The sequence below is a fragment of the Pleurodeles waltl genome, chromosome 1_1 (genome assembly GCF_031143425.1).
Source record: "Pleurodeles waltl isolate 20211129_DDA chromosome 1_1, aPleWal1.hap1.20221129, whole genome shotgun sequence".
NCBI lineage: Eukaryota > Metazoa > Chordata > Amphibia > Caudata > Salamandridae > Pleurodeles > Pleurodeles waltl.
This window is the reverse complement of record NC_090436.1, coordinates 806,917,393-806,944,524: the sequence shown is the minus strand read 5'-3', so window position 1 is coordinate 806,944,524 and position 27,132 is coordinate 806,917,393. Positions and strand designations below refer to the sequence as shown.

Genomic DNA, 27,132 nt, shown 5'->3' with positions numbered 1-27,132 from the left:
CTGCCGCTCTAACCATTGTGCCACACTATAAAGTCCCTGTAACCTGTGTTTATTTTCAGTTAATCCTTAAATATATGGAAAATGTCACTTACCCAGTGTACATCTGTTCGTGGCATGAGTCGCTGCAGATTCACATGCTGTGCACAGTCCGCCGTCTGGTGTTGGGCTCGGAGTGTTACAAGTTGTTTTTCTTTGAAGAAGTCTTTTCGAGTCACGAGACCGAGGGACTCCTCCCCTTTCGGTTCCACTGCACATGGGCGTCGACTCCATCTTAGATTGTTTTCCCCGCAGAGGGTGAGGTAGGAGTTGTGTATGTTAGTCATAGTGCCCATGCAATGGAATGAATACGTATGTACATAATAAAGGTTAAAGTAATATATTTACAAATGTACAATTGTTTAAGATCTACTTCTAAACGGCTACAGGCTCCCGGGGAGGCGGGTGGGCGCATGTGAATCTGCAGCGACTCATGCCACGAACAGATGTACACTGGGTAAGTGACATTTTCCGTTCAATGGCATGTGTAGCTGCAGATACACATGCTGTGCATAGACTAGTAAGCAGTTATCTCCCCAAAAGCGGTGGTTCAGCCTGTAGGAGTTGAAGTAGTTTGAAATAATGTTCTTAGTACAGCCTGACCTACTGTGGCTTGTTGTGCAGTTAACACATCTACACAGTAGTGCTTGGTAAATGTATGAGGCGTAGACCATGTTGCTGCCTTACATATTTCGTTCATTGGAATATTTCCTAGAAAGGCCATGGTAGCCCCTTTCTTTCTGGTTGAGTGTGCCTTTGGTGTAATAGGCAGCTCTCTCTTTGCTTTAAGATAGCAGGTTTGAATACACTTAACTATCCACCTGGCAATGCCTTGTTTTGAAATTGGATTTCCTGTATGAGGTTTTTGAAAGGCAATAAATAGTTGTTTTGTCTTCCTAATTTGTTTTGTTCTGTCAATGTAGTACATTAGTGCTCTTTTGATGTCTAATGTATGTAGTGCTCTTTCAGCTATTGAATCTGGCTGTGGGAAGAACACTGGTAATTCTACGGTTTGATTTAAGTGGAACGGTGAGATAACCTTTGGTAAGAATTTTGGATTTGTTCTTAGAACTACCTTATTCTTGTGTATTTGAATAAATGGTTCTTGTATGGTAAATGCCTGAATCTCACTCACTCTTCTTAGAGATGTGATGGCAATGAGAAATGCAACTTTCCACGTTAAGTATTGCATTTCACAAGAATGCATGGGTTCGAAAGGTGGACCCATGAGCCTTGTTAAGACAATGTTGAGGTTCCATGAAGGAACAGGTGGTGTCCTTGGTGGTATAATTCTCTTCAGGCCTTCCATAAACGCTTTAATGACAGGTATTCTAAATAGGGAAGTTGAATGAGTAATCTGCAGGTAAGCAGATATTGCGGTGAGATGTATCTTTATGGAAGAGAAAGCTAGATTTGATTTTTGCAAATGTAGTAAATATCCTACTACATCTTTTGGAGATGCGTGCAATGGTTGAATTTGATTATTATGGCAGTAACAAACAAATCTTTTCCATTTATTTGCATAGCAGTGTCTAGTGGAAGGTTTTCTAGCTTGTTTTATGACCTCCATACACTCGTGTGAGGTCTAAGTGTCCAAATTCTAGGATTTCAGGAGCCAAATTGCTAGATTCAGCGATGCTGGGTTTGGATGCCTGATCTGTTGTTTGTGTTGTGTTAACAGATCTGGTCTGTTGGGTAGCTTGACATGAGGTACTACTGACAGGTCTAGTAGTGTTGTAAACCAAGGTTGTCTTGCCCATGTTGGTGCTATTAGTATGAGTTTGAGTTTGTTTTGACTCAATCTGTTTACTAGATATGCAAGGAGAGGGGGAAAGCGTACGCAAATATCCCTGACCAATTCATCCATAGAGCATTGCCTTGGGATTGATGGTGTGGGAACCTGGATGCGAAGTTTTGGCATTTTGCGTTTTCTTTTGTTGCAAATAGATCTATTTGAGGTGTTCCCCAAATTTGAAAGTAAGTGTTCAGTATTTGGGGGTGAATTTCCCATTCGTAGACTTGTTGGTGATCCCGAGAGAGATGGTCTGCTAGCTGGTTCTGGATCCCTGGAATAAATTGTGCTATTAGGCGAATGTGGTTGTGAATTGCCCAATGCCATATTTTTTGTGTTAGGAGACACAACTGTGTCGAGTGTGTCTCCCCCTGTTTGTTTAAATAATACATTGTTGTCATGTTGTCTGTTTTGACAAGAATGTATTTGTGGGTTATCATGGGTTGAAATGCTTTCAACGCTAGAAATACTGCTAACAGTTCTAAGTGATTTATGTGAAACTTCCTTTGATGTATGTCCCATTGTCCTTGGATGCTGTGTTGATTGAGGTGTGCTCCCCACCCTGTCATGGAAGCATCCGTTGTTATGACGTATTGTGGCACTGGGTCTTGGAAAGGCCGCCCTTTGTTTAAATTTGAACTGTTCCACCATAGAAGCGAGATGTATGTTTGGCGGTCTATCAACACCAGATCTAGAAGTTGACCCTGTGCATGTGACCATTGTGATGCTAGGCATTGTTGTAAGGGCCGCATGTGCAATCTTGCGTTTGGGACAATGGCTATGCATGAAGACATCATGCCTAGGAGTTTTAATACCATTTTTGCTTGTATCTTTTGTGTTGGATACATGGCCTGTATCACCTTGTGAAATGTTTGAACCCTTTTTGGACTTGGAGTGGCTATCCCTTCTGTTGTGTTGATTGTCGCTCCTAAGTATTGCTGTGTTTGACACGGCAAAAGGTGTGACTTTGCATAGTTGATGGAGAAACCCAGCTTGTGAAGGGTCTGTATGACATACTTTGTGTGACGTGAACACCTTGTTAGCGTGTTGGTCTTGATTAACCAGTCATCTAAGTAAGGGAACACGTGTATCTGCTGCCTTCTGATATGTGCAGCTACTACTGCCAGGCATTTTGTAAAGACTCTTGCCGCAGTTGTTATTCCGAATGGCAACACTTTGAATTGGTAATGTATTCCTTTGAATACGAACCTTAGGTATTTCCTGTGGGAAGGATGTATCGGTATGTGGAAATACGCATCCTTTAGGTCTAATGTTGTCATGTAGTCTTGCTGTTTGAGCAGTGGGATAACGTCTTGTAATGTGACCATGTGAAAGTGGTCTGATTTGATGTAGGTATTTAGTGTTCTGAGATCTAGTATTGGTCTCAGAGTTTTGTCCTTCTTTGGTATTAGAAAATACAGTGAGTAAACTCCTGTGTTTTTCTGTAGGCTTGGTACTAATTCTATTGCGTCCTTTTGTAGTAATGTTTGAACTTCTAGTCCTAGAAGATCTATATGCGGTTTTGACATATTGTGTGTTTTCGGTGGGACGTTTGGAGGGAATTTGTGAAATTCTATGCAATAGCCATGTTTGTATAATTGCTAAGACCCAAGTGTCTGTTGTTATTTCTTCCCAAGATTCGTAGAATTGGCTTAGTCTTCCCCCCACTGGTGTTGTGTGATGGGGTTGTGTGACTTGTGAGTCACTGTTTATTTTGAGGGGTTTTGGGACCTTGACATTTTCCCCGACTTCTTGGGAATTGGCCTCCTCTATATTGTCCCCGAAAACCTCCCCTTTGATATTGACCCTGGTAGGTAGGTGGTCTTGCCTGTGAAGTGTTGGTTTCTGTGGGTTGACCCCGAAACCCTCCCCTAAAAGGTGTTTTCCGAAATGTGCCTCTGCTCTGCGGGGAGTAGAGTGCGCCCATGGCTTTGGCTGTATCGGTGTCCTTTTTTAGTTTTTCAATGGCAGTGTCTACCTCCGGCCCAAACAATTGCTGTTCATTAAACGGCATATTGAGCACAGCCCGTTGGATTTCGGGTTTGAACCCAGAAGTGCGCAGCCAAGCGTGCCTCCGTATTGTGACTGCAGTGTTTATTGTCCTTGCAGCTGTATGGGCTGCATCCATGGAAGACCGTATCTGATTGTTCGAGATACTTTGTCCCTCTTCCACCACTTGTTGCGCTCTTTTTTGGAACTCCTTGGGAAGGGGTTCGATGAGATGTTGCATTTCATCCCAATGAGCCCTGTCGTATCTTGCCAAGAGTGCTTGCGAGTTGGCGATACGCCACTGATTTGCTGCTTGTGCTGCAACTCTTTTTCCCGCTGCATCAAATTTGCGGCTCTCCTTGTCTGGAGGTGGTGCGTCGCCTGATGTCTGAGAGTTGGCTCTTTTACGAGCTGCCCCCACAACTACAGAGTCCGGTGTTAGTTGTGTTGTAATAAATATTGGGTCTGTGGGAGGTGCCTTATATTTTTTCTCCACCCTTGGAGTTATGGCTCTGCCTTTAACTGGCTCCTGAAATATTTGTTTTGAGTGCCTTAGCATTCCTGGGAGCATGGGAAGGCTTTGATACTGGCTATGGGTGGAGGACAGGGTGTTAAAGAGAAAGTCATCCTCAATAAGTTCCGAATGTAGTGAGACATTGTGGAATTCGGCTGCCCTTGCGTCCACCTGTGCATATGATGTACTGTCCTCAGGTGGTGACTGTTTAGTTGGATAGGAGTCTGGACTATTGTCAGACACTGGGGCGTCGTAGAGGTCCCATGCATCGGGATCATCCTGGCTCATTGTGGTATGAGCTGGTGAGTGCGTTAGTGGTGGAGTTTGCGCCGGTGATGCATGTGTTGATTGTGGTGGAGAAGGTGGTGGTGTTACTTTCTTTACCACCTTTGCTTGTGGTTGCTTGTCCCCTTGTTGAAAAACAAGTTTCCTTTTCATCTTGATTGGGGGAAGAGTGGTTATCTTCCCTGTGTCTTCCTGGATGTGAAGCCTCCTTTGAGTGTAGTCAATTTCTACAGTTTGAAGCTCTTCACCAAATCTATGCAATTGGGTGTTTAGTCCTTGTTCCTCTGTATAGGAACTAATTTTCGGTTCCGAGGCTTTTTTCGGTAGGCTTTTTAGGCTCCGAAGAAGATTTCTTTGATTTCGGCGTGGTATCTCGGTGCCGAACATCTTCGGTGCCGCTGTCTCTGCGCCGAATTGTCTCGGAGCCGGTGTCTCGGCTCCGAGGTTGCTGTGTGGCGGTATCACGACCGGAGTCGGATGACTTCGACACCAGCATGCCCTTTTTCAGTGCCTTGGCTCGGTCACCTAGTTTTTGGGTTAAGCCATGGCCTGTTGGCAGTGGCGTCCCCTGGGCTTTTGTGGACTTTTCGTGAGTCCTAATTTTCGACGTCTTACTCACGGTTGTTATGTCTTCGGCGTCGGATTCCCCCGAATCCGACTTGTGGATGGAGAACGCTTCCTCTTCGTCCTCGAACCGATGGTGTCCTGTCGGCGTGGACGCTATTTGCAATCTTCTGGCTCTTCGGTCTCTGAGCGTCTTCCTCGACCGAAACGCTCGACAGGCTTCACACGTATCCTCCTTGTGCTCCGGGGACAGGCACAAGTTACAGACCAGATGCTGATCCGTATACGGATATTTGTGATGGCATTTAGGACAGAAGCGGAACGGGGTCCGTTCCATCAGTCTTGAAGTTGCACGCGGTTGGGCCGACCAGGCCCCGACGGGGGATCGAAATTGCCCCGTCGGGGGATCGAAATTACCCCGAAGGGCCACCGGAGCTCTTCAAGATTCGGTGTCGATTTGTTCTAACTAACCCAATACCGAACGAAACAATACCGACGATTTTTTCCGAGATTCTAACTAACTTTCCGACCCGAAACACGGAGCGAAAAGGAACACGTCCGAACCCGATGGCGGAAAAAAAACAATCTAAGATGGAGTCGACGCCCATGCGCAATGGAACCGAAAGAGGAGGAGTCCCTCGGTCTCGTGACTCGAAAAGACTTCTTCGAAGAAAAACAACTTGTAACACTCCGAGCCCAACACCAGACGGCGGACTGTGCACAGCATGTGTATCTGCAGCTACACATGCCATCGAACACACAGATATTGATCTTCTATTTAATTTTGTAAGCAGCATTGGATCCTCTGGGTAGGCGTCACAGACCCCAAGAATTCACAGACCACAGGTTAAGAAAACACAGATCTAAAACATTTATTTACAGGACAGAGGCCCTACAACACATGCATTAGGACCATTCCTCAATACCTTTTCAGGTCCAACCTACAGACATCTTCAGATATCTGCTGTTGAAAGAACTATTGTGAACAAAAACAATACTTACAGGGGGCTTTGAGTTAGCTCATTGCTTATCACTGATTGGATTTCTTGTCACACTCACCCAACTGCTCGGTATTCAGTGGTTTTGCTCCTTCCCAGAACCATACCTGTTTTACAGTGCTTCTATTTGGATGAGGAGTAGACTTCTGCAGTGTAGGAAGCTGGCCCTTTATGTGGTATGTCAATACAGTGTAAAGGGTCCAGGTGTTCCTATTTAGAGGTAGTGTGGTTGAGCAGCCTAAGGCTTAACACAGAGGAGTGCAAGAAATCCACAAATACACACAAAAGTCGATAAATGAGACTACTCAGAAAGGAGATCCACACCAATTTATAAAAACAGAAAGTCGCTCTATATATATGTTAAGGCATTACAGAAAAATCGTTCAGGTAAGTGTTTTTAAACAGGAATTATTTTCACTTTAAAAAGTGGACACATTGCAATTTCTGAGATCTGCAATGTTAGCGATGGGATGAAAAACAAGTTCTGCAAACAGGTACAGTACTACGACTTACAAGAACAATCTCCAGGTGATAAGGTGAGTAGTGGGCAGGGTCCAGGGCAGCACCAGCAGTACACAACCAGCAGCACAGGGTCAGCCAGATTCAGGGTGAAAAACAGCGTTGGGTGCCCAATGCGTTTCAATGGAGATCGGTCACTGCGAAAAGAGGCTGCATTCTCTGGCCAGGAGGCCAGTTAGGCTGAGCATATGGCGGTGCTCAGGCCTCACAATGCTCGGGAACAGGTAGGTACCTTTGGTCCTCTTCTCCATGGCTCAGGTGTGACGGGTGCAGGTGTATTTAGGTGTCTGGTTTTCCTTACTGGAGACGGGGTGGGCTGCGTGCAGAGTCTGCATGCGTCATCTGGAAGTCCAGAAGGGGTGAAACCACGATGGACATGGACTTTGGAGGGCTGGGGATCCTTGTTGGCACTGGTGGACCACTTCAACTCGGGTCAGAGACAGCAGGTGCAGTGGGGACTTCAGGTGTCTGGTTTTGGCGGTTCCGGAGACTTCAGAGTACCTTCTTTGGAGTTTGCTGGAGAACAGTTCTGCTGGTCACTGCCGGTCTTGAGTCTTTTTCGAAGGCAGGCAGTAACGAGTGAACTTTGGTGCAGATTTTCGACAAGGGATGCAGACAGGTGGACTGGGTTGGTACCAGGTCAGCTGCTCCTTTACTCCTCTTCTACTTTTGAAGGTCTTCAGGGTCCTTGGTCTTCTTAGGTGGTAAGCCGTCCTTAGGGGTGGTACTAGCCAGGGGGGTGTGGGGTGGTGGGAACACCCCTGCCTCACTAGCTAATTTTCCCACCCGTCCAGGTGACAAGGGAGGGTAGGAGTGGAGCCTATGAGGGGAAGCCTAGATTCACATTTCAAAGGCGGCAGCCCTTTGAGGTTTGCCACCTTAGAAAGGCTGATCAGCAGGTCATCCTGTGGGAAGGGGTGTTACACCCTGTTCCCGGACACACTTTTGTTCTGGGTGCCTGCTGACAGCAGAAGGCTTGCACCCTAGGGGTCCAGAACCATGTATCAGGTGGCAGGCTGGCAGAAACCATTCACCAAGCACACCAGAGGCTAGTAGGTTTTCGGGGGAACCTTTAAGGTGCCCTCTGGGTGCATTTATTGATAAATCCATCACTGGAATCAGTGTGGGCTTATCAACATGTGATGTTTGATACCAAACAACCCTATATTCTGTAAAGTTATCATGTAGCTGGGGCCCTCGTATTGACCAGTGTCCAACACATGCATTTAAAATCGTTTGCTTAGCCACTTACTAGTTATGAGAACAGGCAAACCTATAGCAGGGGTATATCTGCAGATACTCCCTCACATGTAATATAATGCACCCTGCCTTAGGACTGTAGGCCTGCTTTATTGATGACTTACATTGCATGCAGTGGTAGGGGACATGGCACACAGGCTGTAATGTTTTCACTTTTGTCTGCATCAAGACATGCAGTCTGGAATGGCAGCCTGCCATGTGCTTGGTGAGGTATGCCTCAGGATGGCACAATTTGTGCTGCAGACCTTCTTTCATACCTCAGGCCATAGGTACCAGGGGTACCATTTACTAGAGACATACAGAGGGTGCTAAAGGTTTCGCCAATCGTACAGTGTTGAGAGAAAGAACACTGACACTGGGGACTTGGCTGGCAGGGACACTGTGCACTTCAGTCAAAGTTGCATCAAATACCATCAAAATGTGGAGGGGGGGGGGAGTACTGCAACCTAAACTCTGTAACCTACACGCTGCTTACAATCAGGGAACTATTTATTTTCTTTTTCTTTCATCACTCCATGAGAGTGAACTTATTTTTCCTTTGTATCCCTTTTGAGTTAGTTTAATTTTAAATCTGCCAGAGCTCTCCACCATGCGCTTTAGTTCCGTTTTCATGCTCCAGACCCCCATATTCAACCTTTGGTCTTCTATCCCTCCCTCTGTTTCTTTTTTTAAATCCTACCACCTTGTTGTGTGAGATTTTACAATTCAGCAGCCTGCTGGATAGCCTTTGGCTACCCACTCCTCACACAGTCATCTTTCCCCGCTCCCTCCTATTTTTTCATCAATTGTATTTTATATTTATTTATTTTTTTGCAAACATCTGACAACTGCACGGTGCTTGTCCTATTGGGCTGCTTGCTTCCCTTATTGCACAACAATATGTACACAGTTTATTTTAATATAGTATCCCAAGATAGCTGTCCACCAATTTGGAATGGCAAATGAAGAATAAACTCAAAAGTATCCCAAGTTCGCTGCCACGTGTGTGCAGATCGTTGGCAGTTGTCGGAAGATGGCTATCTATCAAGTGTACAAAATGCAGATAGTCCAGACAAGCCTTATTGGTTTACATGGCTTAAATTAATAATTCCAACTGCTCTCTTTGTAGTAGTGTGGGCGAGTAGTTTAGGCTTATTAGAGGGAAGTGTTAAGCATTTGTTGAACACACAGAGTCAATAAATAAACACACTTAAGAAGGAACTTGAGACCAATTTAGAAATGGGGGGTGGCGGCTCTGCTACTCTAAGGGAGATGTTGGCTGGTTGGTGAAATGCTGGCAGCCCTCCAAGGCACGGAAGGATGCAGAGCTGGAGGGGAAGGATGCAGAGCTGGAGGATGAGTCAGGTCTCTGCAATTATCGGGACAGGAACAGGCAGGCACGGTTTGGTGCCAAAGTCGACAGTTAGTTCACAGTTCTCACATTGGTCAGCTCCTTATGGCCTTCTTCTATTTGTAGTCAGGTGAATCTGAGTTCCTGGTGTCAGGGGGCACATTGATACTGAATTTATTGAATATAATTAGGGGAAAGTAGGGCAGTAGCCAATGGGCTACTTACCGCTGCAGTGATTACACCCCTTATTTGATCACTTCCTGTCAGGGAGTAGGCATAACCCTGTCCCAGAGTTCCTAATTACACCAAAAATAAGATGGCGCAACCCTTCTTGTGAGGAGCACAGCAGGCAGCCCACCGCAGGGGTGTGACTAGCCTGGAGGTGCAGCATGCCTACTGCATAGGTAATTCCCTGCGTTTCCTGGTGTCAAACGGGCCTCGGGCAGGGGTGGCATTCCCAGGTCTGAGGGAAGCCGGGGTTGCATATCAAAGGGCGGCAGAGGCGTTGAAACCTCCAGCCCAGTTATGCTGATTTACTAGCCAACTAGCCATCCTACTGGAGATGGCGATAACTTACTCCGGAGCAGGCATTGTTTCGGGCCTCTAAGAGCACAGGCCTGCACCTCCACGGGGTCGGAACCTTGCCTGTGTTGGCAGGCTGGTTGATACCAGTCAGCCAGCACACTAGGAGACTAATAGGCTTTAGGGGCCACCTCTAAAGTGCCCTCTGGGTGCCTGCCACAAAAAATCCAATACTGGCATTAGTATGGATTTATTAAGAGTTGTTGTTTGATAACAAACACAATAGGTTTCAGTTAAGCCATTACATAGCTGGGTAACTCGTAATGATCAGTGCCCAGTACATGATTTAAGATGGCTTTCCTGTTTACTTGAAATATCTAGCAACAGAACTAGGCATCACAGGGGCATGCCTGTTCATGCAGATAGGCTCTCACATGTATTATAACGCACCCTGTTTTAGGGCTCTTAAGGCCTGCTGTACGGGTGACTCATATGTAAGACATGCAGTATCTTGGGCATGGCACACAGTTTCTGTGCCATGTCTTGTTTTCACTTATGGCTTGCACCATGTCATGAAGCCTGCGATGGCAGTCTGCATGCAATTTGTATGGGGGTCTCATAGGGTGGCATAATACATGCTGCAATTTTGTGGATCCTCTTCAGTACTCATGCCCTAGGTACCTGGGGTACCAGTTAATAGGGACATACAGGAGCTCTAAAGTGTGTGCCAACTGTAACACAATTAGACCATTTTACGTTGTTTTTAGGGAAAGAGCACTGGGGCCTGGTAAGCAGGAACACACTGCACATTAAGCGAAAAACATCAGTACCAGTGGCAAAATGTGGGGATGACCATGACAAAAAGGGTTACTTTCCTACAACAGTAATCTACTTTTTTTTTTTTTTTAAATGTAAGAAAAAGCACTCCAAGATAGTCGCTGTGTGTACCTATCCTTTTGTTACACCAAATTCCTTCAGGAGACACTGACGTGATTTAGGGACTAGAGAACCTGCTACATCAATTAAAGAAAAGCGTTCCAGCTGCTTCATAGCCAGTTCAAATTGTCTTGCTTTCCCTTATTTTATTAACTGAAAGGCATTTCATAGACGATTCAATTCTTTAAGTGAGTGTCCAATGACAATTAATCATGCATTGAGAGAACTGGGAGATGGATCTGTTTCTCGAACAGTAGCAGAAACTTAGTACAACAGAAGGCTCATGCTCTAGCTAAAAAGCATGAATTTCTACATACTGTAGAAAGTATGCCACTATCCATAGGTTGTAGAAAAAGGATAAGGAATTTGAAATGCTAATTCAAAGACAGTTTGTAGAGGCAGATTCCCTGCCAAGAGAAGCTGCATAAAATGAGGGTTCCCCCGTGCTTGGAAATACACTGTACAGAATCAACAAATACCTTCATCTTGAGGTCCATGCTTCTCATTGTCATTAGTTGATGTACAAAATCCCTCTTTCAGTGGTAGCCATAAAAATGTGTTTCTAATCAAAGTATTACATTTTAACACAAACCTCTGGGTACAAAGAACTCTTCCTTGGCAGGAGAACTGTAGAAATGCTAGACAAAAATGTATATCTATTCAGAAAGGGATGCCTCTGTTCAGAATTTGCTTATAGAAAGTACTGGGCCAGGCATTTGAATTAAGGAAAAACTGAATCAGGGCAGGATTGTCACCCAAAGCATAGATCATGGGTGTTCACAATCAATGTCCGGGGGGTAAAAAGTATGATCTGTGGTGTGACTGAGGACTGCAACTATGAAGGTGGGGCATTTTTTGGGTGGTGGTGGTGGTGGTGGTGATGGGGATGGTGGTGGGGGTGGGGGTTGTGTAGAGGAAGTAAAGTATGCATTCGGTGTCGATAGTTAATCATGGAGTTTTTCTGAGGGCTTCATTCAATACTGCTCTCTAAATTAAGCCCCTAGTCTCTAGAAGTGGCACTGATTTGCCAATAATGTGTTATGCTGTATGTGAGTCGTTATCCCTCTACTTCACTTAGGTTAAGTCTTCTCTTCTTGCTATGGCTATCCTGGCCGAGTTAAACATACAAAGGAAGTTACTTCATTACTGAATTTGCATGAAACAAAAGTGCACAATATGAAACCAGAAAATCTGAGATCAATCCAGGCTTCCCCACTTGACCAGATTCTGTGATGCTAGGCAATTGTTTCATTTCACTTAGAATCCTCTTTCTTCATCATCATATATAACAGCACCTTCATATACATGATTTCAGGATGTGTGATGTACAAAACCTTCTCCTGTTTCTGATTTAATAAACCATTATGTGGTCCAGGTATAGTAACAACTCAGGCAACCCAAAGGTGTCCACATGGAAACTGACTCTTAGTTCACTATTGACATTACTGTCAGGGTGGGGGAGGAGGCATGAATGTTTCTACGTTCATATTTTAAAACTAACACTCTTAAAAAATTCTTCTCAATGGACAGATATTATCTGAAGTACTACGGTGAAAATCTTCAGCATGTTAATGAAATACGTCTTAATGATTTTACACATTTATTGCATTATGTATTTAAAAGTGAAGGTGCTCCTAACATTAAATGGTGTGGGACACCTTCTTTGCTTATTTTCTTTTACATGCAGTTAACCTGTAAATAAATGCTTGCCAAGATATTAAATATCTCCTTGAATAATAGTGCTCTGTCAAGTAAACAACAGTCCTGTTCACAAGGGGTCACATGTACAGGCCAGGAGGGTCGCTGGCAGCCCCCAGGCCGTAATTGGAGTACCACTGGCATAGAGGATTATTTGGAAGAGCACCAGGTGTTTCCCAACTTGTTTGTGGGGACTATTTAGTGAAGGAAAAAAAATTACTTATGACATTTTAGTGCCATGCTTTACTCTTTCTAAATGGCACTGGATAAATAAAAATCAGACAGACCTAAGGGACCGTAAGCAACGTGCGTCAATTGTTGATGCAGAAGATCACACCAAGTAGAAATGTATAACAAAGGACAAAGAAGTGCAAGAGAGGAAAATGTGAACACAGAAGGAGGCTGAATAAGAGAGGTGAAGGCAACAACTTAAGAAACTGGCTACATGAGCAAGGTGCAATGCACTGCTATTTCTTGCTTTCATGTCACTTTGCTCAGTCAACAATGGCTTTGAAATTGTAAGTAATTTTCAAGGAAAGTGAGGGAAAACCAGGAAATGAGAAGAGCGCAGCAGGCCATGGAAAGGCATTTTCACCTAAAATAGAAAGACATAATGGCCAGCTCTGAATTGCTATTTTATGAATCGAAAAGATGTTTTTTATTTTTTTAACAATAAAGAGGTTAACACCAAACAGGCAACAAGTATTCACACTGCAGTATTGAGGACATAGAAAACATCTACCTTATAAACCATAAAGGCATTCCCATACAGTTCTTCTGTTAGAAAGTTCCTCTGTTCCAGAACGGCCTTGTCATTGTAGGCGTACTCTACTACATATGAAGCCTCAGCATGCCGCAGCATTTTTCTCACTTGGCCTTTAAAACTTTTTATAATTTCTGCAACTTGTTGTTTTGACCTTTGGGTATAAGAAATTGATAGAAACACACGTCTGTAAAATCTCACTTCAAAGTATTATTTTAAATAAGCACAGGTCTCCTGAAAAAAACAGCACACATTCTAATCTCTATTGATGTCTGGCAATGCAAAGTTTTTTTTATTTTATTTAAATGATTGTTCGTAAGGCGAACCAAAGAAAAGCAGTTTAAAAGGAAAGCAATACATCAAAAGACTTCTGAATTAGGTGAATCAGCCAAGAGGAGTAAGCAGTCAACTATCACAACATTTACTGTTAAAATAAAGGTGGACTTTGACTTCACATGAATTCAAAATGTGTTGCATAAGTAGAAGTCAAAATGGGTGGGATAAGATGGCATGACTTGCCCTTGCTTTCTTTTTTTTTTTTTTTTTTTTTTTTTTTTTTTTTTTTAATTTGACAAAAAAAATCTTCTACTTTTTGTTAAAAGGCAACCATCCCAGGACAGTTAATTCTGATATTTGAGATGCTTTACCTGAAGTGGAATGGATAGAATCTCCTGTGCTGTGAAGCTGAGCGAGGGGCAGACAGCTACAAGCCTTCTTGCCAGTGCGCCTGCTGCCTGACAAAAATGTAAACGTGCGCCATTTGGTTATTCTGTAAAGGCAGCTTTGGACCCAGTATTGGCTTTAATTGATGGAGTCACTAAAAGATATTGTTTATGAGAGTTACTATAAGGTGACCTGATGAGCTGTGCAGTGAGTGGGACCGTCATGAAAAGAATGTTTGTATTTGGTAGAGTCAGCATATTACTCAGATCTATATTTTGGAAGAACTTTTTATTTTGAACCTAAATCTTTTTGTGCACTTTGTAGCAACAAATCTTATACTGTGTGTGATGCCATACATATTTACAGTGATTTCTGTCACAGGCTGAAACTTTGCAAAACTACAAACTCACAAGTCTCTATTCCCAACTGCACCAACCAGAATTCAATTCCATGGCTCTTTGGAATGACAGACGAAGAGAGACACAGACACACACACACACACCCTCCCCTCCCCCCTTTGCACTAACCGCATTAACCAAGGTTTCACAACTTGAAAAGGGCATCTCTCATTAACTGGTTTAACTTGCATTTATTTTTCGTTTTACATGCAGTTACTTATAAGTGAAATATCAACAAAATAGTTACTGAATATTTTTTTTGTTTTTAGCCATGCCTCTGATCCCGCCCCTACGTTCACTGACCTCGCCCCCACTGCACTCAGTATCACTGTTCCCATACTTTCAATGCACTTCGACCACTGTGTGTAAGTGAATAACAATAACCTATAACAACATAGTTTAAAAAAAAAAATACCTATCTACCGCGCAGAGGACATTGCTCAAGTAGTCATTAAAATTAGTGTGAATCATAGCAATGGCATGACTGTTCTGTAATACTGACACACCGTCGAGACAGACGTCCTTTGCATACTTTAGAAAAGTTCTGACAACCTGTCCAGCTTTGATTTCCTCCTTTGGAGGTGCTGCTTCTTTTGAAGAGAAGTCAGATGTAGAGTTCATCTCTGCGTAAAGAGGAAGGCTGAAAGTACACCACTAACTACAGTTAACAAAGCTAATATGAGCTGTGCGACAGTGGTGGCAGCAGATTATAGTGAATGGCAGACCTTTTCCACATGCACCTCTGGTGGGAAGAAGGCACTTTGTTGTCATCGAGCATTTAGCACATAGTGGGTAGTATCCTACCTGATTACTGTCAGCTGTATTTAAGACTAATAATATAGCATTCCAATTGGATAACAGTCAATTCCATTGGATATTGAGTATCAAAATTACAGTAATCAAGGCATTCGCTTGGAGGCGGTTGATGTTGGAAACTCAAACAGTGCAACTCAGTAAATAGCACAAATTAACAGGCAGGTAAACCAGAGCAGTTAAAAAACATGATGCACATGAAGTTGTGAAGGTGCAGGACTTTCTGGGGGTTAAGATAAATGAGGACTACATTTGTAAATAATATTAAGCCCTACAGCCAATGTTGTTGTAAGTGGAGGTATTTGGATATTATGGTGGTCTTGAACAGGTTCAGGGCTCGTAGAGTAGACAGAATATTCTTCAAGGAGTACTACATCGTTTGTTAACTGATGAACAGGTCACTTTAATTCGGTAAATATATTTTTGGTGGACACTCTACTTGCAGATTTCTCACCTCATGAACTTCCCCAAGGGGCAAACTGGTTCAGGAAAGGTTGAAATACCTCTCCGACACCAGTAGGTGGAGCCATTGTTACCACTCAAAATGACAGTCCCTTCCCAGAAGTGATGTCATGGAGCAAGCCGTATGCAGCATAACCCTTATGCACTGATGTCGGCTCCAGTCATTTTATTCCACATCTGAGGTAAAGATGAGCTTGACGAAAGTGCAAAAGTGAAAAACTTGTAACCTTACCCATCCCCTAGGAATGGGCAAGTGTGCGGGCCAGTGAGTATCCACCAGAAGGAAAATGTTACTTATTGTAGGAAGTTGGCTCTGTATGTGCTATTTCAAAGTAAGGAATAGCATGCACAGAGTCCAAGGGTTCCCCTTAGAGGTAAGATAGTGGCAAAAAGAGATAATACTAATGCTCTATTTTGTGGTAGTGTGGTCGAGCAGTAGGCTTATCCAAGGAGTAGTGTTAAGCATTTGTTGCACATACACATAGACAATAAATGAGGTACACACACTCAGAGACAAATCCAGCCAATAGGTTTTGTTATAGAAAAATATCTTTTCTTAGTTTATTTTAAGAACCACAGGTTCAAATTCTACATGTAATATCTCATTCGAAAGGTATTGCAGGTAAGTACTTTAGGAACTTCAAATCATCAAAATTGCATGTATACTTTTCAAGTTATTCACAAATAGCTGTTTTAAAAGTGGACACAGTGCAATTTTCACAGTTCCTAGGGGAGGTAAGTATTTGTTAGGTTAACCAGGTAAGTAAGACACTTACAGGGCTCAGTTCTTGGTCCAAGGTAGCCCACCGTTGGGGGTTCAGAGCAACCCCAAAGTCACCACACCAGCAGCTCAGGGCCGGTCAGGTGCAGAGTTCAAAGTGGTGCCCAAAACACATAGGCTAGAATGGAGAGAAGGGGGTGCCCCGGTTCCGGTCTGCTTGCAGGTAAGTACCCGCGTCTTCGGAGGGCAGACCAGGGGGGTTTTGTAGGGCACCGGGGGGGACACAAGCCCACACAGAAATTTCACCCTCAGCGGCGCGGGGGCGGCCGGGTGCAGTGTAGAAACAAGCGTCGGGTTCGCAATGTTAGTCTATGAGAGATCTCGGGATCTCTTCAGCGCTGCAGGCAGGCAAGGGGGGGATTCCTCGGGGAAACCTCCACTTGGGCAAGGGAGAGGGACTCCTGGGGGTCACTTCTCCAGTGAAAGTCCGGTCCTTCAGGTCCTGGGGGCTGCGGGTGCAGGGTCTCTCCCAGTTGTCGGGACTTTAGGTTCAAAGAGTCGCGGTCAGGGGAAGCCTCGGGATTCCCTCTGCAGGCGGCGCTGTGGGGGCTCAGGGGGGACAGGTTTTGGTACTCACAGTATCAGAGTAGTCCTGGGGTCCCTCCTAAGGTGTTGGATCGCCACCAGCCGAGTCGGGGTCGCCGGGTGCAGTGTTGCAAGTCTCACGCTTCTTGCGGGGAGCTTGCAGGGTTCTTTAAAGTTGCTGGAAACAAAGTTGCAGCTTTTCTTGGAGCAGGTCCGCTGTCCTCGGGAGTTTCTTGTCTTTTCGAAGCAGGGGCAGTCCTCAGAGGATGTCGAGGTCGCTGGTCCCTTTGGAAGGCGTCGCTGGAGCAGGATCTTTGGAAGGCAGGAGACAGGCCGGTGAGTTTCTGGAGCCAAGGCAGTTGTCGTCTTCTGGTCTTCCTCTGCAGGGGTTTTCAGCTAGGCAGTCCTTCTTCTTGTAGTTGCAGGAATCTAATTTTCTAGGGTTCAGGGTAGCCCTTAAATACTAAATTTAAGGGCGTGTTTAGGTCTGGGGGGTTAGTAGCCAATGGCTACTAGCCCTGAGGGTGGGTACACCCTCTTTGTGCCTCCTCCCAAGGGGAGGGGGTCACAATCCTAACCCTATTGGGGGAATCCTCCATCTGCAAGATGGAGGATTTCTAAAAGTTAGAGTCACCTCAGCTCAGGACACCTTAGGGGCTGTCCTGACTGGCCAGTGACTCCTCCTTGTTTTTCTCATTATCTTCTCCGGCCTTGCCGCCAAAAGTGTGGCCTGGCCGGAGGGGGGCGGGCAACTCCACTAGCTGGAGTGTCCTGCTGGGTTGGCACAAAGGAGGTGAGCCTTTGAGGCTCACCGCCAGGTGTGACAATTCCTGCCTGGGGGAGGTGTTAGCATCTCCACCCAGTGCAGGCTTTGTTACTGGCCTCAGAGTGACAAAGGCACTCTCCCCATGGGGCCAGCCACATGTCTCGGTTTGTGGCAGGCTGCTAAAACTAGTCAGCCTACACAGATAGTCGGTTAAGTTTCAGGGGGCACCTCTAAGGTGCCCTCTGGGGTGTATTTGACAATAAAATGTACACTGGCATCAGTGTGCATTTATTGTGCTGAGAAGTTTGATACCAAACTTCCCAGTTTTCAGTGTAGCCATTATGGTGCTGTGGAGTTCGTGTTTGACAAACTCCCAGACCATATACTCTTATGGCTACCCTGCACTTACAATGTCTAAGGTTTTGTTTAGACACTGTAGGGGTACCATGCTCATGCACTGGTACCCTCACCTATGGTATAGGGCACCCTGCCTTAGGGCTGTAAGGCCTGCTAGAGGGGTGTCTTACCTATACTGCATAGGCAGTGAGAGGCTGGCATGGCACCCTGAGGGGAGTGCCATGTCGACTTACTCGTTTTGTCCTCACTAGCACACACAAGCTGGCAAGCAGTGTGTCTGTGCTGAGTGAGAGGTCTCCAGGGTGGCATAAGACATGCTGCAGCCCTTAGAGACCTTCCTTGGCATCAGGGCCCTTGGTACTAGAAGTACCAGTTACAAGGGACTTATCTGGATGCCAGGGTCTGCCAATTGTGGATACAAAAGTACAGGTTAGGGAAAGAACACTGGTGCTGGGGCCTGGTTAGCAGGCCTCAGCACACTTTCAATTGTAAACATAGCATCAGCAAAGGCAAAAAGTCAGGGGGCAACCATGCCAAGGAGGCATTTCCTTACACTTATTCTGTAAGCATCTGTTCATACCATGTAGTGCTGTAGATTCACATGCTCACATACTCCTGGCATTTAGCACATGGGCACCAACTCCAAGATAGATTGTTTTCCGTATAGGAGATGAGAGATGTTATGAGGCAGTGGCTACTACAAAGGGAAGCACTTCGAACTGGTAATGGTGGCCACTTACCACAACACAGAGGTAGCACTTGTGGGTGAGCTGGATGGGAGGGAGGGGGGAGGGGGGGGGGGGAAGAGTAGGTGTTCTTCGCATCTAGTGCTGCCATGAAGTCACCTTGTCGGACTACAGAAATGTCATGTGAAATGTTTCAACAGGATAAATCGGTTGTGGAGTTGGAGGTCCAAGACTGGCCTGAGGGATCTGTCCTTCTTGGGGATGAGGAAGCAAAGACTAGGTGCCCTTGCCCCGGGAAGGCTGAGATTTTCTATGCTGAGGTTACTACACAGGGAGGGATTTAGGAAGGCGTTGTGAGAAGTTCTAGGAAGCAGCTCTTGTGAACCGCCTCCATTACCCTTGGATCTGATGAGATTTCCACCCAGAGAGGGGAAATCTTGCAATCGTCCCTCAACAGGTGATTGGTGATCTGGTGGGGGAGTGGGCAGACTTGAGCATGCCTGTAGGAAGTTGGCTCTGTATGTGCTATTTCAAAGTAAGGAATAGCATGCACAGAGTCCAAGGGTTCCCCTTAGAGGTAAAATAGTGGTAAAAAGAGATAATACTAATGCTCTATTTTGTGGTAGTGTGGTCGAGCAGTAGGCTTATCCAAGGAGTAGTGTTAAGCATTTGTTGTACATACACATAGACAATAAATGAGGTACACACACTCAGAGACAAATCCAGCCAATAGGTTTTGTATAGAAAAATATCTTTTCTTAGTTTATTTTAAGAACCACAGGTTCAAATTTAACATGTAATATCTTGTTTGAAAGGTATTGCAGGTAAGTACATTAGGAACTTTGAATCATTTCAATTGCATGTATACTTTTCAAGTTATGCACAAATAGCTATTTTAAAAGTGGACACTTAGTGCAATTTTCACAGTTCCTGGGGGAGGTAAGTTTTTGTTAGTTTTACCAGGTAAGTAAGACACTTACAGGGTTCAGTTCTGGGTCCAAGGTAGCCCACCGTTGGGGGTTCAGAGCAACCCCAAAGTCACCACACCAGCAGCTCAGGGCCGGTCAGGTGCAGAGTTCAAAGTGGTGCCCAAAAACGCATAGGCTAGAATGGAGAGAAGGGGGTGCCCCGGTTCCGGTCTGCTTGCAGGTAAGTACCCGCGTCTTCGGAGGGCAGACCAGGGGGGTTTTGTAGGGCACCGGGGGGGACACAAGCCCACACAGAAATTTCACCCTCAGCGGCGCGGGGGCGGCCGGGTGCAGTGTAGAAACAAGCGTCGGGTTTGCAATGTTAGTCTATGAGAGATCAACGGATCTCTTCAGCGCTGCAGGCAGGCAAGGGGGGGGCTTCCTCGGGGAAACCTCCACTTGGGCAAGGGAGAGGGACTCCTGGGGGTCACTTCTCCAGTGAAAGTCCGGTCCTTCAGGTCCTGGGGGCTGCGGGTGCAGGGTCTTTTCCAGGCGTCGGGACTTAGGTTTCAGAGAGTCGCGGTCAGGGGAAGCCTCGGGATTCCCTCTGCAGGCGGCGCTGTGGGGGCTCAGGGGGGACAGGTTTTGGTACTCACAGTCGTAGAGTAGTCCGGGGGTCCTCCCTGAGGTGTTGGTTCTCCACCAGCCGAGTCGGGGTCGCCGGGTGCAGTGTTGCAAGTCTCACGCTTCTTGCGGGGAGTTGCAGGGTTCTTTAAAGCTGCTTCTGGAAACAAAGTTGCAGTCTTTTTGGAGCAGGTCCGCTGTCCTCGGGAGTTTCTTGTCTTTTTCGAAGCAGGGCAGTCCTCAGAGGAGTCAGAGGTCGCTGGTCCCTTGGAAGGCGTCGCTGGAGCAGAGTTCTTTGGAAGGCAGGAGACAGGCCGGTGAGTTTCTGGAGCCAAGGCAGTTGTTGTCTTCTGGTCTTCCTCTGCAGGGGTTTTCAGCTAGGCAGTCCTTCTTCTTGTAGTTGCAGGAATCTAATTTTCTAGGGTTCAGGGTAGCCCTTAAATACTAAATTTAAGGGCGTGTTTAGGTCTGGGGGGTTAGTAGCCAATGGCTACTAGCCCTGAGGGTGGGTACACCCTCTTTGTGCCTCCTCCCAAGGGGAGGGGGTCACAATCCTAACCCTATTGGGGGAATCCTCCATCTGCAAGATGGAGGATTTCTAAAAGTTAGAGTCACTTCAGCTCAGGACACCTTAGGGGCTGTCCTGACTGGCCAGTGACGACTCCTTGTTGCTTTCTTTGTTCCCTCCAGCCTTGCCGCCAAAAGTGGGGGCCGTGGCCGGAGGGGGCGGGCAACTCCACTAAGCTGGAGTGCCCTGCTGGGCTGTGACAAAGGGGTGAGCCTTTGAGGCTCACCGCCAGGTGTCACAGCTCCTGCCTGGGGGAGGTGTTAGCATCTCCACCCAGTGCAGGCTTTGTTACTGGCCTCAGAGTGACAAAGGCACTCTCCCCATGGGGCCAGCAACATGTCTCTAGTGTGGCAGGCTTCTGGAACTAGTCAGCCTACACAGACAGTCGGTTAAGTTTCAGGGGGCACCTCTAAGGTGCCCTCTGGGGGGTAGTTTGCAATAAAATGTACACTGGCATCAGTGTGCATTTATTGTGCTGAGAAGTTTGATACCAAACTTCCCAGTTTTCAGTGTAGCCATTATGGTGCTGTGGAGTTCGTGTTTGACAAACTCCCAGACCATATACTCTTATGGCTACCCTGCACTTACAATGTCTAAGGTTTTGTTTAGACACTGTAGGGGTACCATGCTCATGCACTGGTACCCTCACCTATGGTATAGTGCACCCTGCCTTAGGGCTGTAAGGCCTGCTAGAGGGGTGACTGACCTATACTTGCATAGGCAGTGAGAGGCTGGCATGGCACCCTGAGGGGAGTGCCATGTCGACTTACTCGTTTTGTTCTCACTAGCACACACAAGCTGGCAAGCAGTGTGTCTGTGCTGAGTGAGAGGTCTCCAGGGTGGCATAAGACATGCTGCAGCCCTTAGAGACCTTCCTTGGCATCAGGGCCCTTGGTACTAGAAGTACCAGTTACAAGGGACTTATCTGGATGCCAGGGTCTGCCAATTGTGGATACAAAAGTACAGGTTAGGGAAAGAACACTGGTGCTGGGGCCTGGTTAGCAGGGTCCCAGCACACTTCAGTCAAGTCAGCATCAGTATCAGGCAAAAAGTGGGGGGTAACTGCAACAGGGAGCCATTTCTTTACAATGCCCTTTTATCATGCGTAGAAATTGGACTCTGATTTGGACAACACCTCAATGAGTAAATTGCCTTTGGGGAATGTGCATGTACAAACTGTGAAAGGTGGCTGACTGATCACTTTGCGGTGGGCTTTGTAGTCGTCCCAAGGGTTGTCTTTGGATTGTGGCTGAAAACATGTTTCAATGGGGTTGGCAGAGCTGTAGGGTCTTCTTGGGTCATAAGAGGAGTGTGGTGATCCCTCTGATGACTGTGGCAGAGGCAGCATTGGTGGAAGAAGGGGAGGAAGTGGAGAATAAGAGGGTGGGGCAGGTGTATTTGTCTCTATTCTTCTTGGGCACAGGAACCAGGTGGGTCTCCGAGGCATGATGCACATTCCTCCTCAAATGCAAGTTTCCACTTTCGAGGCCAATTGTAAGGAAATGCCTCCTTGGCATGGTTGCCCCCTGACTTTTTGCCTTTGCTGATGCTATGTTTACAATTGAAAGTGTGCTGAGGCCTGCTAACCAGGCCCCAGCACCAGTGTTCTTTCCCTAACCTGTACTTTTGTATCCACAATTGGCAGACCCTGGCATCCAGATAAGTCCCTAGTAACTGGTACTTCTAGTACCAAGGGCCCTGATGCCAAGGAAGGTCTCTAAGGGCTGCAGCATGTCTTATGCCACCCTGGAGACCTCTCACTCAGCACAGACACACTGCTTGCCAGCTTGTGTGTGCTAGTGAGAACAAAACGAGTAAGTCCACATGGCACTCCCCTCAGGGTGCCATGCCAGCCTCTCACTGCCTATGCAAGTATAGGTCAGTCACCCCTCTAGCAGGCCTTACAGCCCTAAGGCAGGGTGCACTATACCATAGGTGAGGGTACCAGTGCATGAGCATGGTACCCCTACAGTGTCTAAACAAAACCATAGACATTGTAAGTGCAGGGTAGCCATAAGAGTATATGGTCTGGGAGTTTGTCAAACACGAACTCCACAGCACCATAATGGCTACACTGAAAACTGGGAAGTTTGGTGTAAGGAAATGCCTCCTTGGCATGGTTGCCCCCTGACTTTTTGCCTTTGCTGATGCTATGTTTACAATTGAAAGTGTGCTGAGGCCTGCTAACCAGGCACCAGGCCCCAGCACCAGTGTTCTTTCCCTAACCTGTACTTTTGTATCCACAATTGGCAGACCCTGGCATCCAGATAAGTCCCTTGTAACTGGTACTTCTAGTACCAAGGGCCCTGATGCCAAGGAAGGTCTCTAAGGGCTGCAGCATGTCTTATGCCACCCTGGAGACCTCTCACTCAGCACAGACACACTGCTTGCCAGCTTGTGTGTGCTAGTGAGAACAAAACGAGTAAGTCGACATGGCACTCCCCTCAGGGTGCCATGCCAGCCTCTCACTGCCTATGCAAGTATAGGTCAGTCACCCCTCTAGCAGGCCTTACAGCCCTAAGGCAGGGTGCACTATACCATAGGTGAGGGTACCAGTGCATGAGCATGGTACCCCTACAGTGTCTAAACAAAACCTTAGACATTGTAAGTGCAGGGTAGCCATACGAGTATATGGTCTGGGAGTTTGTCAAACACGAACTCCACAGCACCATAATGGCTACACTGAAAACTGGGAAGTTTGGTATCAAACTTCTCAGCACAATAAATGCACACTGATGCCAGTGTACATTTTATTGCAAACTACACCCCAGAGGGCACCTTAGAGGTGCCCCCTGAAACTTAACCGACTGTCTGTGTAGGCTGACTAGTTCCAGCAGCCTGCCACACTAGAGACATGTTGCTGGCCCCATGGGGAGAGTGCCTTTGTCACTCTGAGGCCAGTAACAAAGCCTGCACTGGGTGGAGATGCTAAAACCTCCCCCAGGCAGGAGCTGTAACACCTGGCGGTGAGCCTCAAAGGCTCACCCCTTTGTCACAGCACCGCAGGACACTCCAGCTAGTGGAGTTGCCCGCCCCCTCCGGCCCCGGCCCCCACTTTTGGCAGCAAGGCCGGAGAAAATAATGAGAATAACAAGGAGGAGTCACTGGCCAGTCAGGACAGCCCCTAAGGTGTCCTGAGCTGAGGTGACTAACTTTTAGAAATCCTCCATCTTGCAGATGGAGGATTCCCCCAATAGGGTTAGGATTGTGACCCCCTCCCCTTGGGAGGAGGCACAAAGAGGGTGTACCCACCCTCAGGGCTAGTAGCCATTGGCTACTAACCCCCCAGACCTAAACACGCCCTTAAATTTAGTATTTAAGGGCTACCCTGAACCCTAGAAAATTAGATTCCTGCAACAACAAGAAGAAGGACTGCCTAGCTGAAAACCCCTGCAGAGGAAGACCAGAAGACAACAACTGCCTTGGCTCCAGAAACTCACCGGCCTGTCTCCTGCCTTCCAAAGAACTCTGCTCCAGCGACGCCTTCCAAAGGGACCAGCGACCTCTGCATCCTCTGAGGACTGCCCTGCTTCGACGACAAGAAACTCCCGAGGACAGCGGACCTGCTCCAAAAAGACTGCAACTTTATCCAAAGAAGCAGCTTTAAAGAACCCTGCAATCTCCCCGCAAGAAGCGTGAGACTTGCAACACTGCACCCGGCGACCCCGACTCGGCTGGTGGAGAACCAACACCTCAGGGAGGACCCCCGGACTACTCTACGACTGTGAGTACCAAAACCTGTCCCCCCTGAGCCCCCACAGCGCCGCCTGCAGAGGGAATCCCGAGGCTTCCCCTTACCGCGACTCTCTGAAACCTAAGTCCCGACGCCTGGAAAAGACCCTGCACCCGCAGCCCCCAGGACCTGAAGGATCGGACTTTCACTGCAGAAGTGACCCCCAGGAGTCCCTCTCCCTTGCCCAAGTGGAGGTTTCCCCGAGGAAGCCCCCCCTTGCCTGCCTGCAGCGCTGAAGAGATCCCTTGATCTCTCATTGACTTCCATTGCGAACCCGACGCTTGTTCTAACACTGCACCCGGCCGCCCCCGCGCCGCTGAGGGTGAAATTTCTGTGTGGGCTTGTGTCCCCCCCGGTGCCCTACAAAACCCCCCTGGTCTGCCCTCCGAAGACGCGGGTACTTACCTGCTGGCAGACTGGAACCGGGGCACCCCCTTCTCTCCATTTGAAGCCTATGCGTTTTGGGCACCACTTTGAACTCTGCACCTGACCGGCCCTGAGCTGCTGGTGTGGTAACTTTGGGGTTGCTCTGAACCCCCAACGGTGGGCTACCTTGGACCAAGAACTGAACCCTGTAAGTGTCTTACTTACCTGGTAAAACTAACAAAAACTTACCTCCCCCAGGAACTGTGAAAATTGCACTAAGTGTCCACTTTTAAAATAGCTATTTGTGAATAACTTGAAAAGTATACATGCAATTGAAATGATTCAACGTTCCTAATGTACTTACATGCAATACCTTTCAAACAAGATATTACATGTTAAATTTGAACCTGTGGTTCTTAAAATAAACTAAGAAAAGATATTTTTCTATACAAAACCTATTGGCTGGATTTGTCTCTGAGTGTGTGTACCTCATTTATTGTCTATGTGTATGAACAACAAATGCTTAACACTACTCCTTGGATAAGCCTACTGATCGACCACACTACCACAAAATAGAGCATTAGTATTATCTATTGTTACCACTATTTTACCTCTAAGGGGAACCCTTGGACTCTGTGCATGCTATTCCTTACTTGGAAATAGCACATACAGAGCCAACTTCCTACACCAATTCTTTGAGTTTCAGCAGGGGTGGCTTCTTCAAAATCTTCTAAGGGGATGCATAAGGAAAATGTCACTTACCCAGTGTACATCTGTTCGTGGCATCAGTCGCTGCAGATTCACATGCTGTGCATAGTCCGCCATCTGGTGTTGGGCTCGGAGTGTTACAAGTTGTTTTTCTTCGAAGAAGTCTTTTCGAGTCACGAGACCGAGGGACTCCTCCCACTTCGGTTCCATTGCGCATGGGCGTCGACTCCATCTTAGATTGTTTTCCCCGCAGAGGGTGAGGTAGGAGTTGTGTATGCTAGTAATAGTGCCCATGCAATGGAATGAATACGTATGTACCAAATGAAGGTTAAAGTAATATATTTACAAATGTACAAATGTTGAAGATATACTTCCAAACGGCTACAGGCTCCCGGGGAGGCGGGTGGGCGCATGTGAATCTGCAGCGACTAATGCCACGAACAGATGTACACTGGGTAAGTGACATTTTCCGTTCGGTGGCATGTGTAGCTGCAGATACACATGGTGTGCATAGACTAGTAAGCAGTTATCTCCCCAAAAGCGGTAGTTCAGCCTGTAGGAGTGGAAGCAGTTTGAAATAAAGTTCTTAGTACGGCTTGCCCTACTGTGGCTTGTTGTGCAGATAACACATCTACACAGTAGTGTTTAGTAAATGTATGAGGCGTAGACCATGTTGCTGCCTTACATATTTCGTTCATTGGAATATTTCCTAGAAAGGCCATAGTAGCACCTTTCTTTCTGGTTGAGTGTGCCTTTGGTGTAATAGGCAGCTCTCTCTTTGCTTTAAGATAGCAGGTTTGGATGCACCTAACTATCCATCTGGCAATACCTTGTTTTGAAATTGGATTTCCTGTATGAGGTTTTTGAAAGGCAATAAATAGTTGTTTTGTCTTTCTAATTACTTTTGTTCTGTCAATGTAGTACATTAGTGCTCTTTTGATGTCTAATGTATGTAGTGCTCTTTCAGCTATTGAATCTGGCTGTGGGAAGAACACTGGTAATTCTACTGTTTGATTTAAGTGGAACGGTGAGATAACCTTTGGTAAGAATTTTGGATTTGTTCTTAGAACTACTTTATTCTTGTGTATTTGAATAAATGGTTCTTGTAGGGTAAACGCCTGTATTTCACTTACTCTTCTTAGAGATGTGATGGCAATGAGAAATGCAACTTTCCACGTTAAGTATTGCATTTCACAAGAATGCATGGGTTCGAAAGGTGGACCCATGAGCCTTGTTAAGACAATGTTGAGGTTCCATGAAGGAACAGGTGGTGTCCTTGGTGGTATAATTCTCTTTAGGCCTTCCATAAACGCTTTAATGACAGGTATTCTAAACAGGGAAGTTGAATGAGTAATCTGCAGGTAAGCAGATATTGCGGCGAGATGTATCTTTATGGAAGAGAAAGCTAGATTGGATTTTGCAAATGTAGTAAATATCCTACTACATCTTTTGGAGACGCATGCAATGGATGAATTTGATCATTATGGCAGTAATAAACAAATCTTTTCCATTTACTTGCATAGCAGTGTCTAGTGGAAGGTTTTCTAGCTTGTTTTATGACCTCCATA

At 46.3% G+C, this 27,132-nt stretch overlaps 1 protein-coding gene across 1 annotated transcript in view; it reads right to left on the bottom strand.

Moving 5' to 3' along the window:
- Positions 1-27,132, bottom strand: part of PUM3 (pumilio RNA binding family member 3) — a 517,651-nt gene that overhangs the window by 202,996 nt on the left and 287,523 nt on the right. Inside the window, exon 8 of the mRNA XM_069228428.1 lies at positions 13,186-13,360. Within this exon, the coding sequence (XP_069084529.1) occupies positions 13,186-13,360 (175 nt within the window). The remainder of the gene's footprint in view (positions 1-13,185; positions 13,361-27,132) is intronic.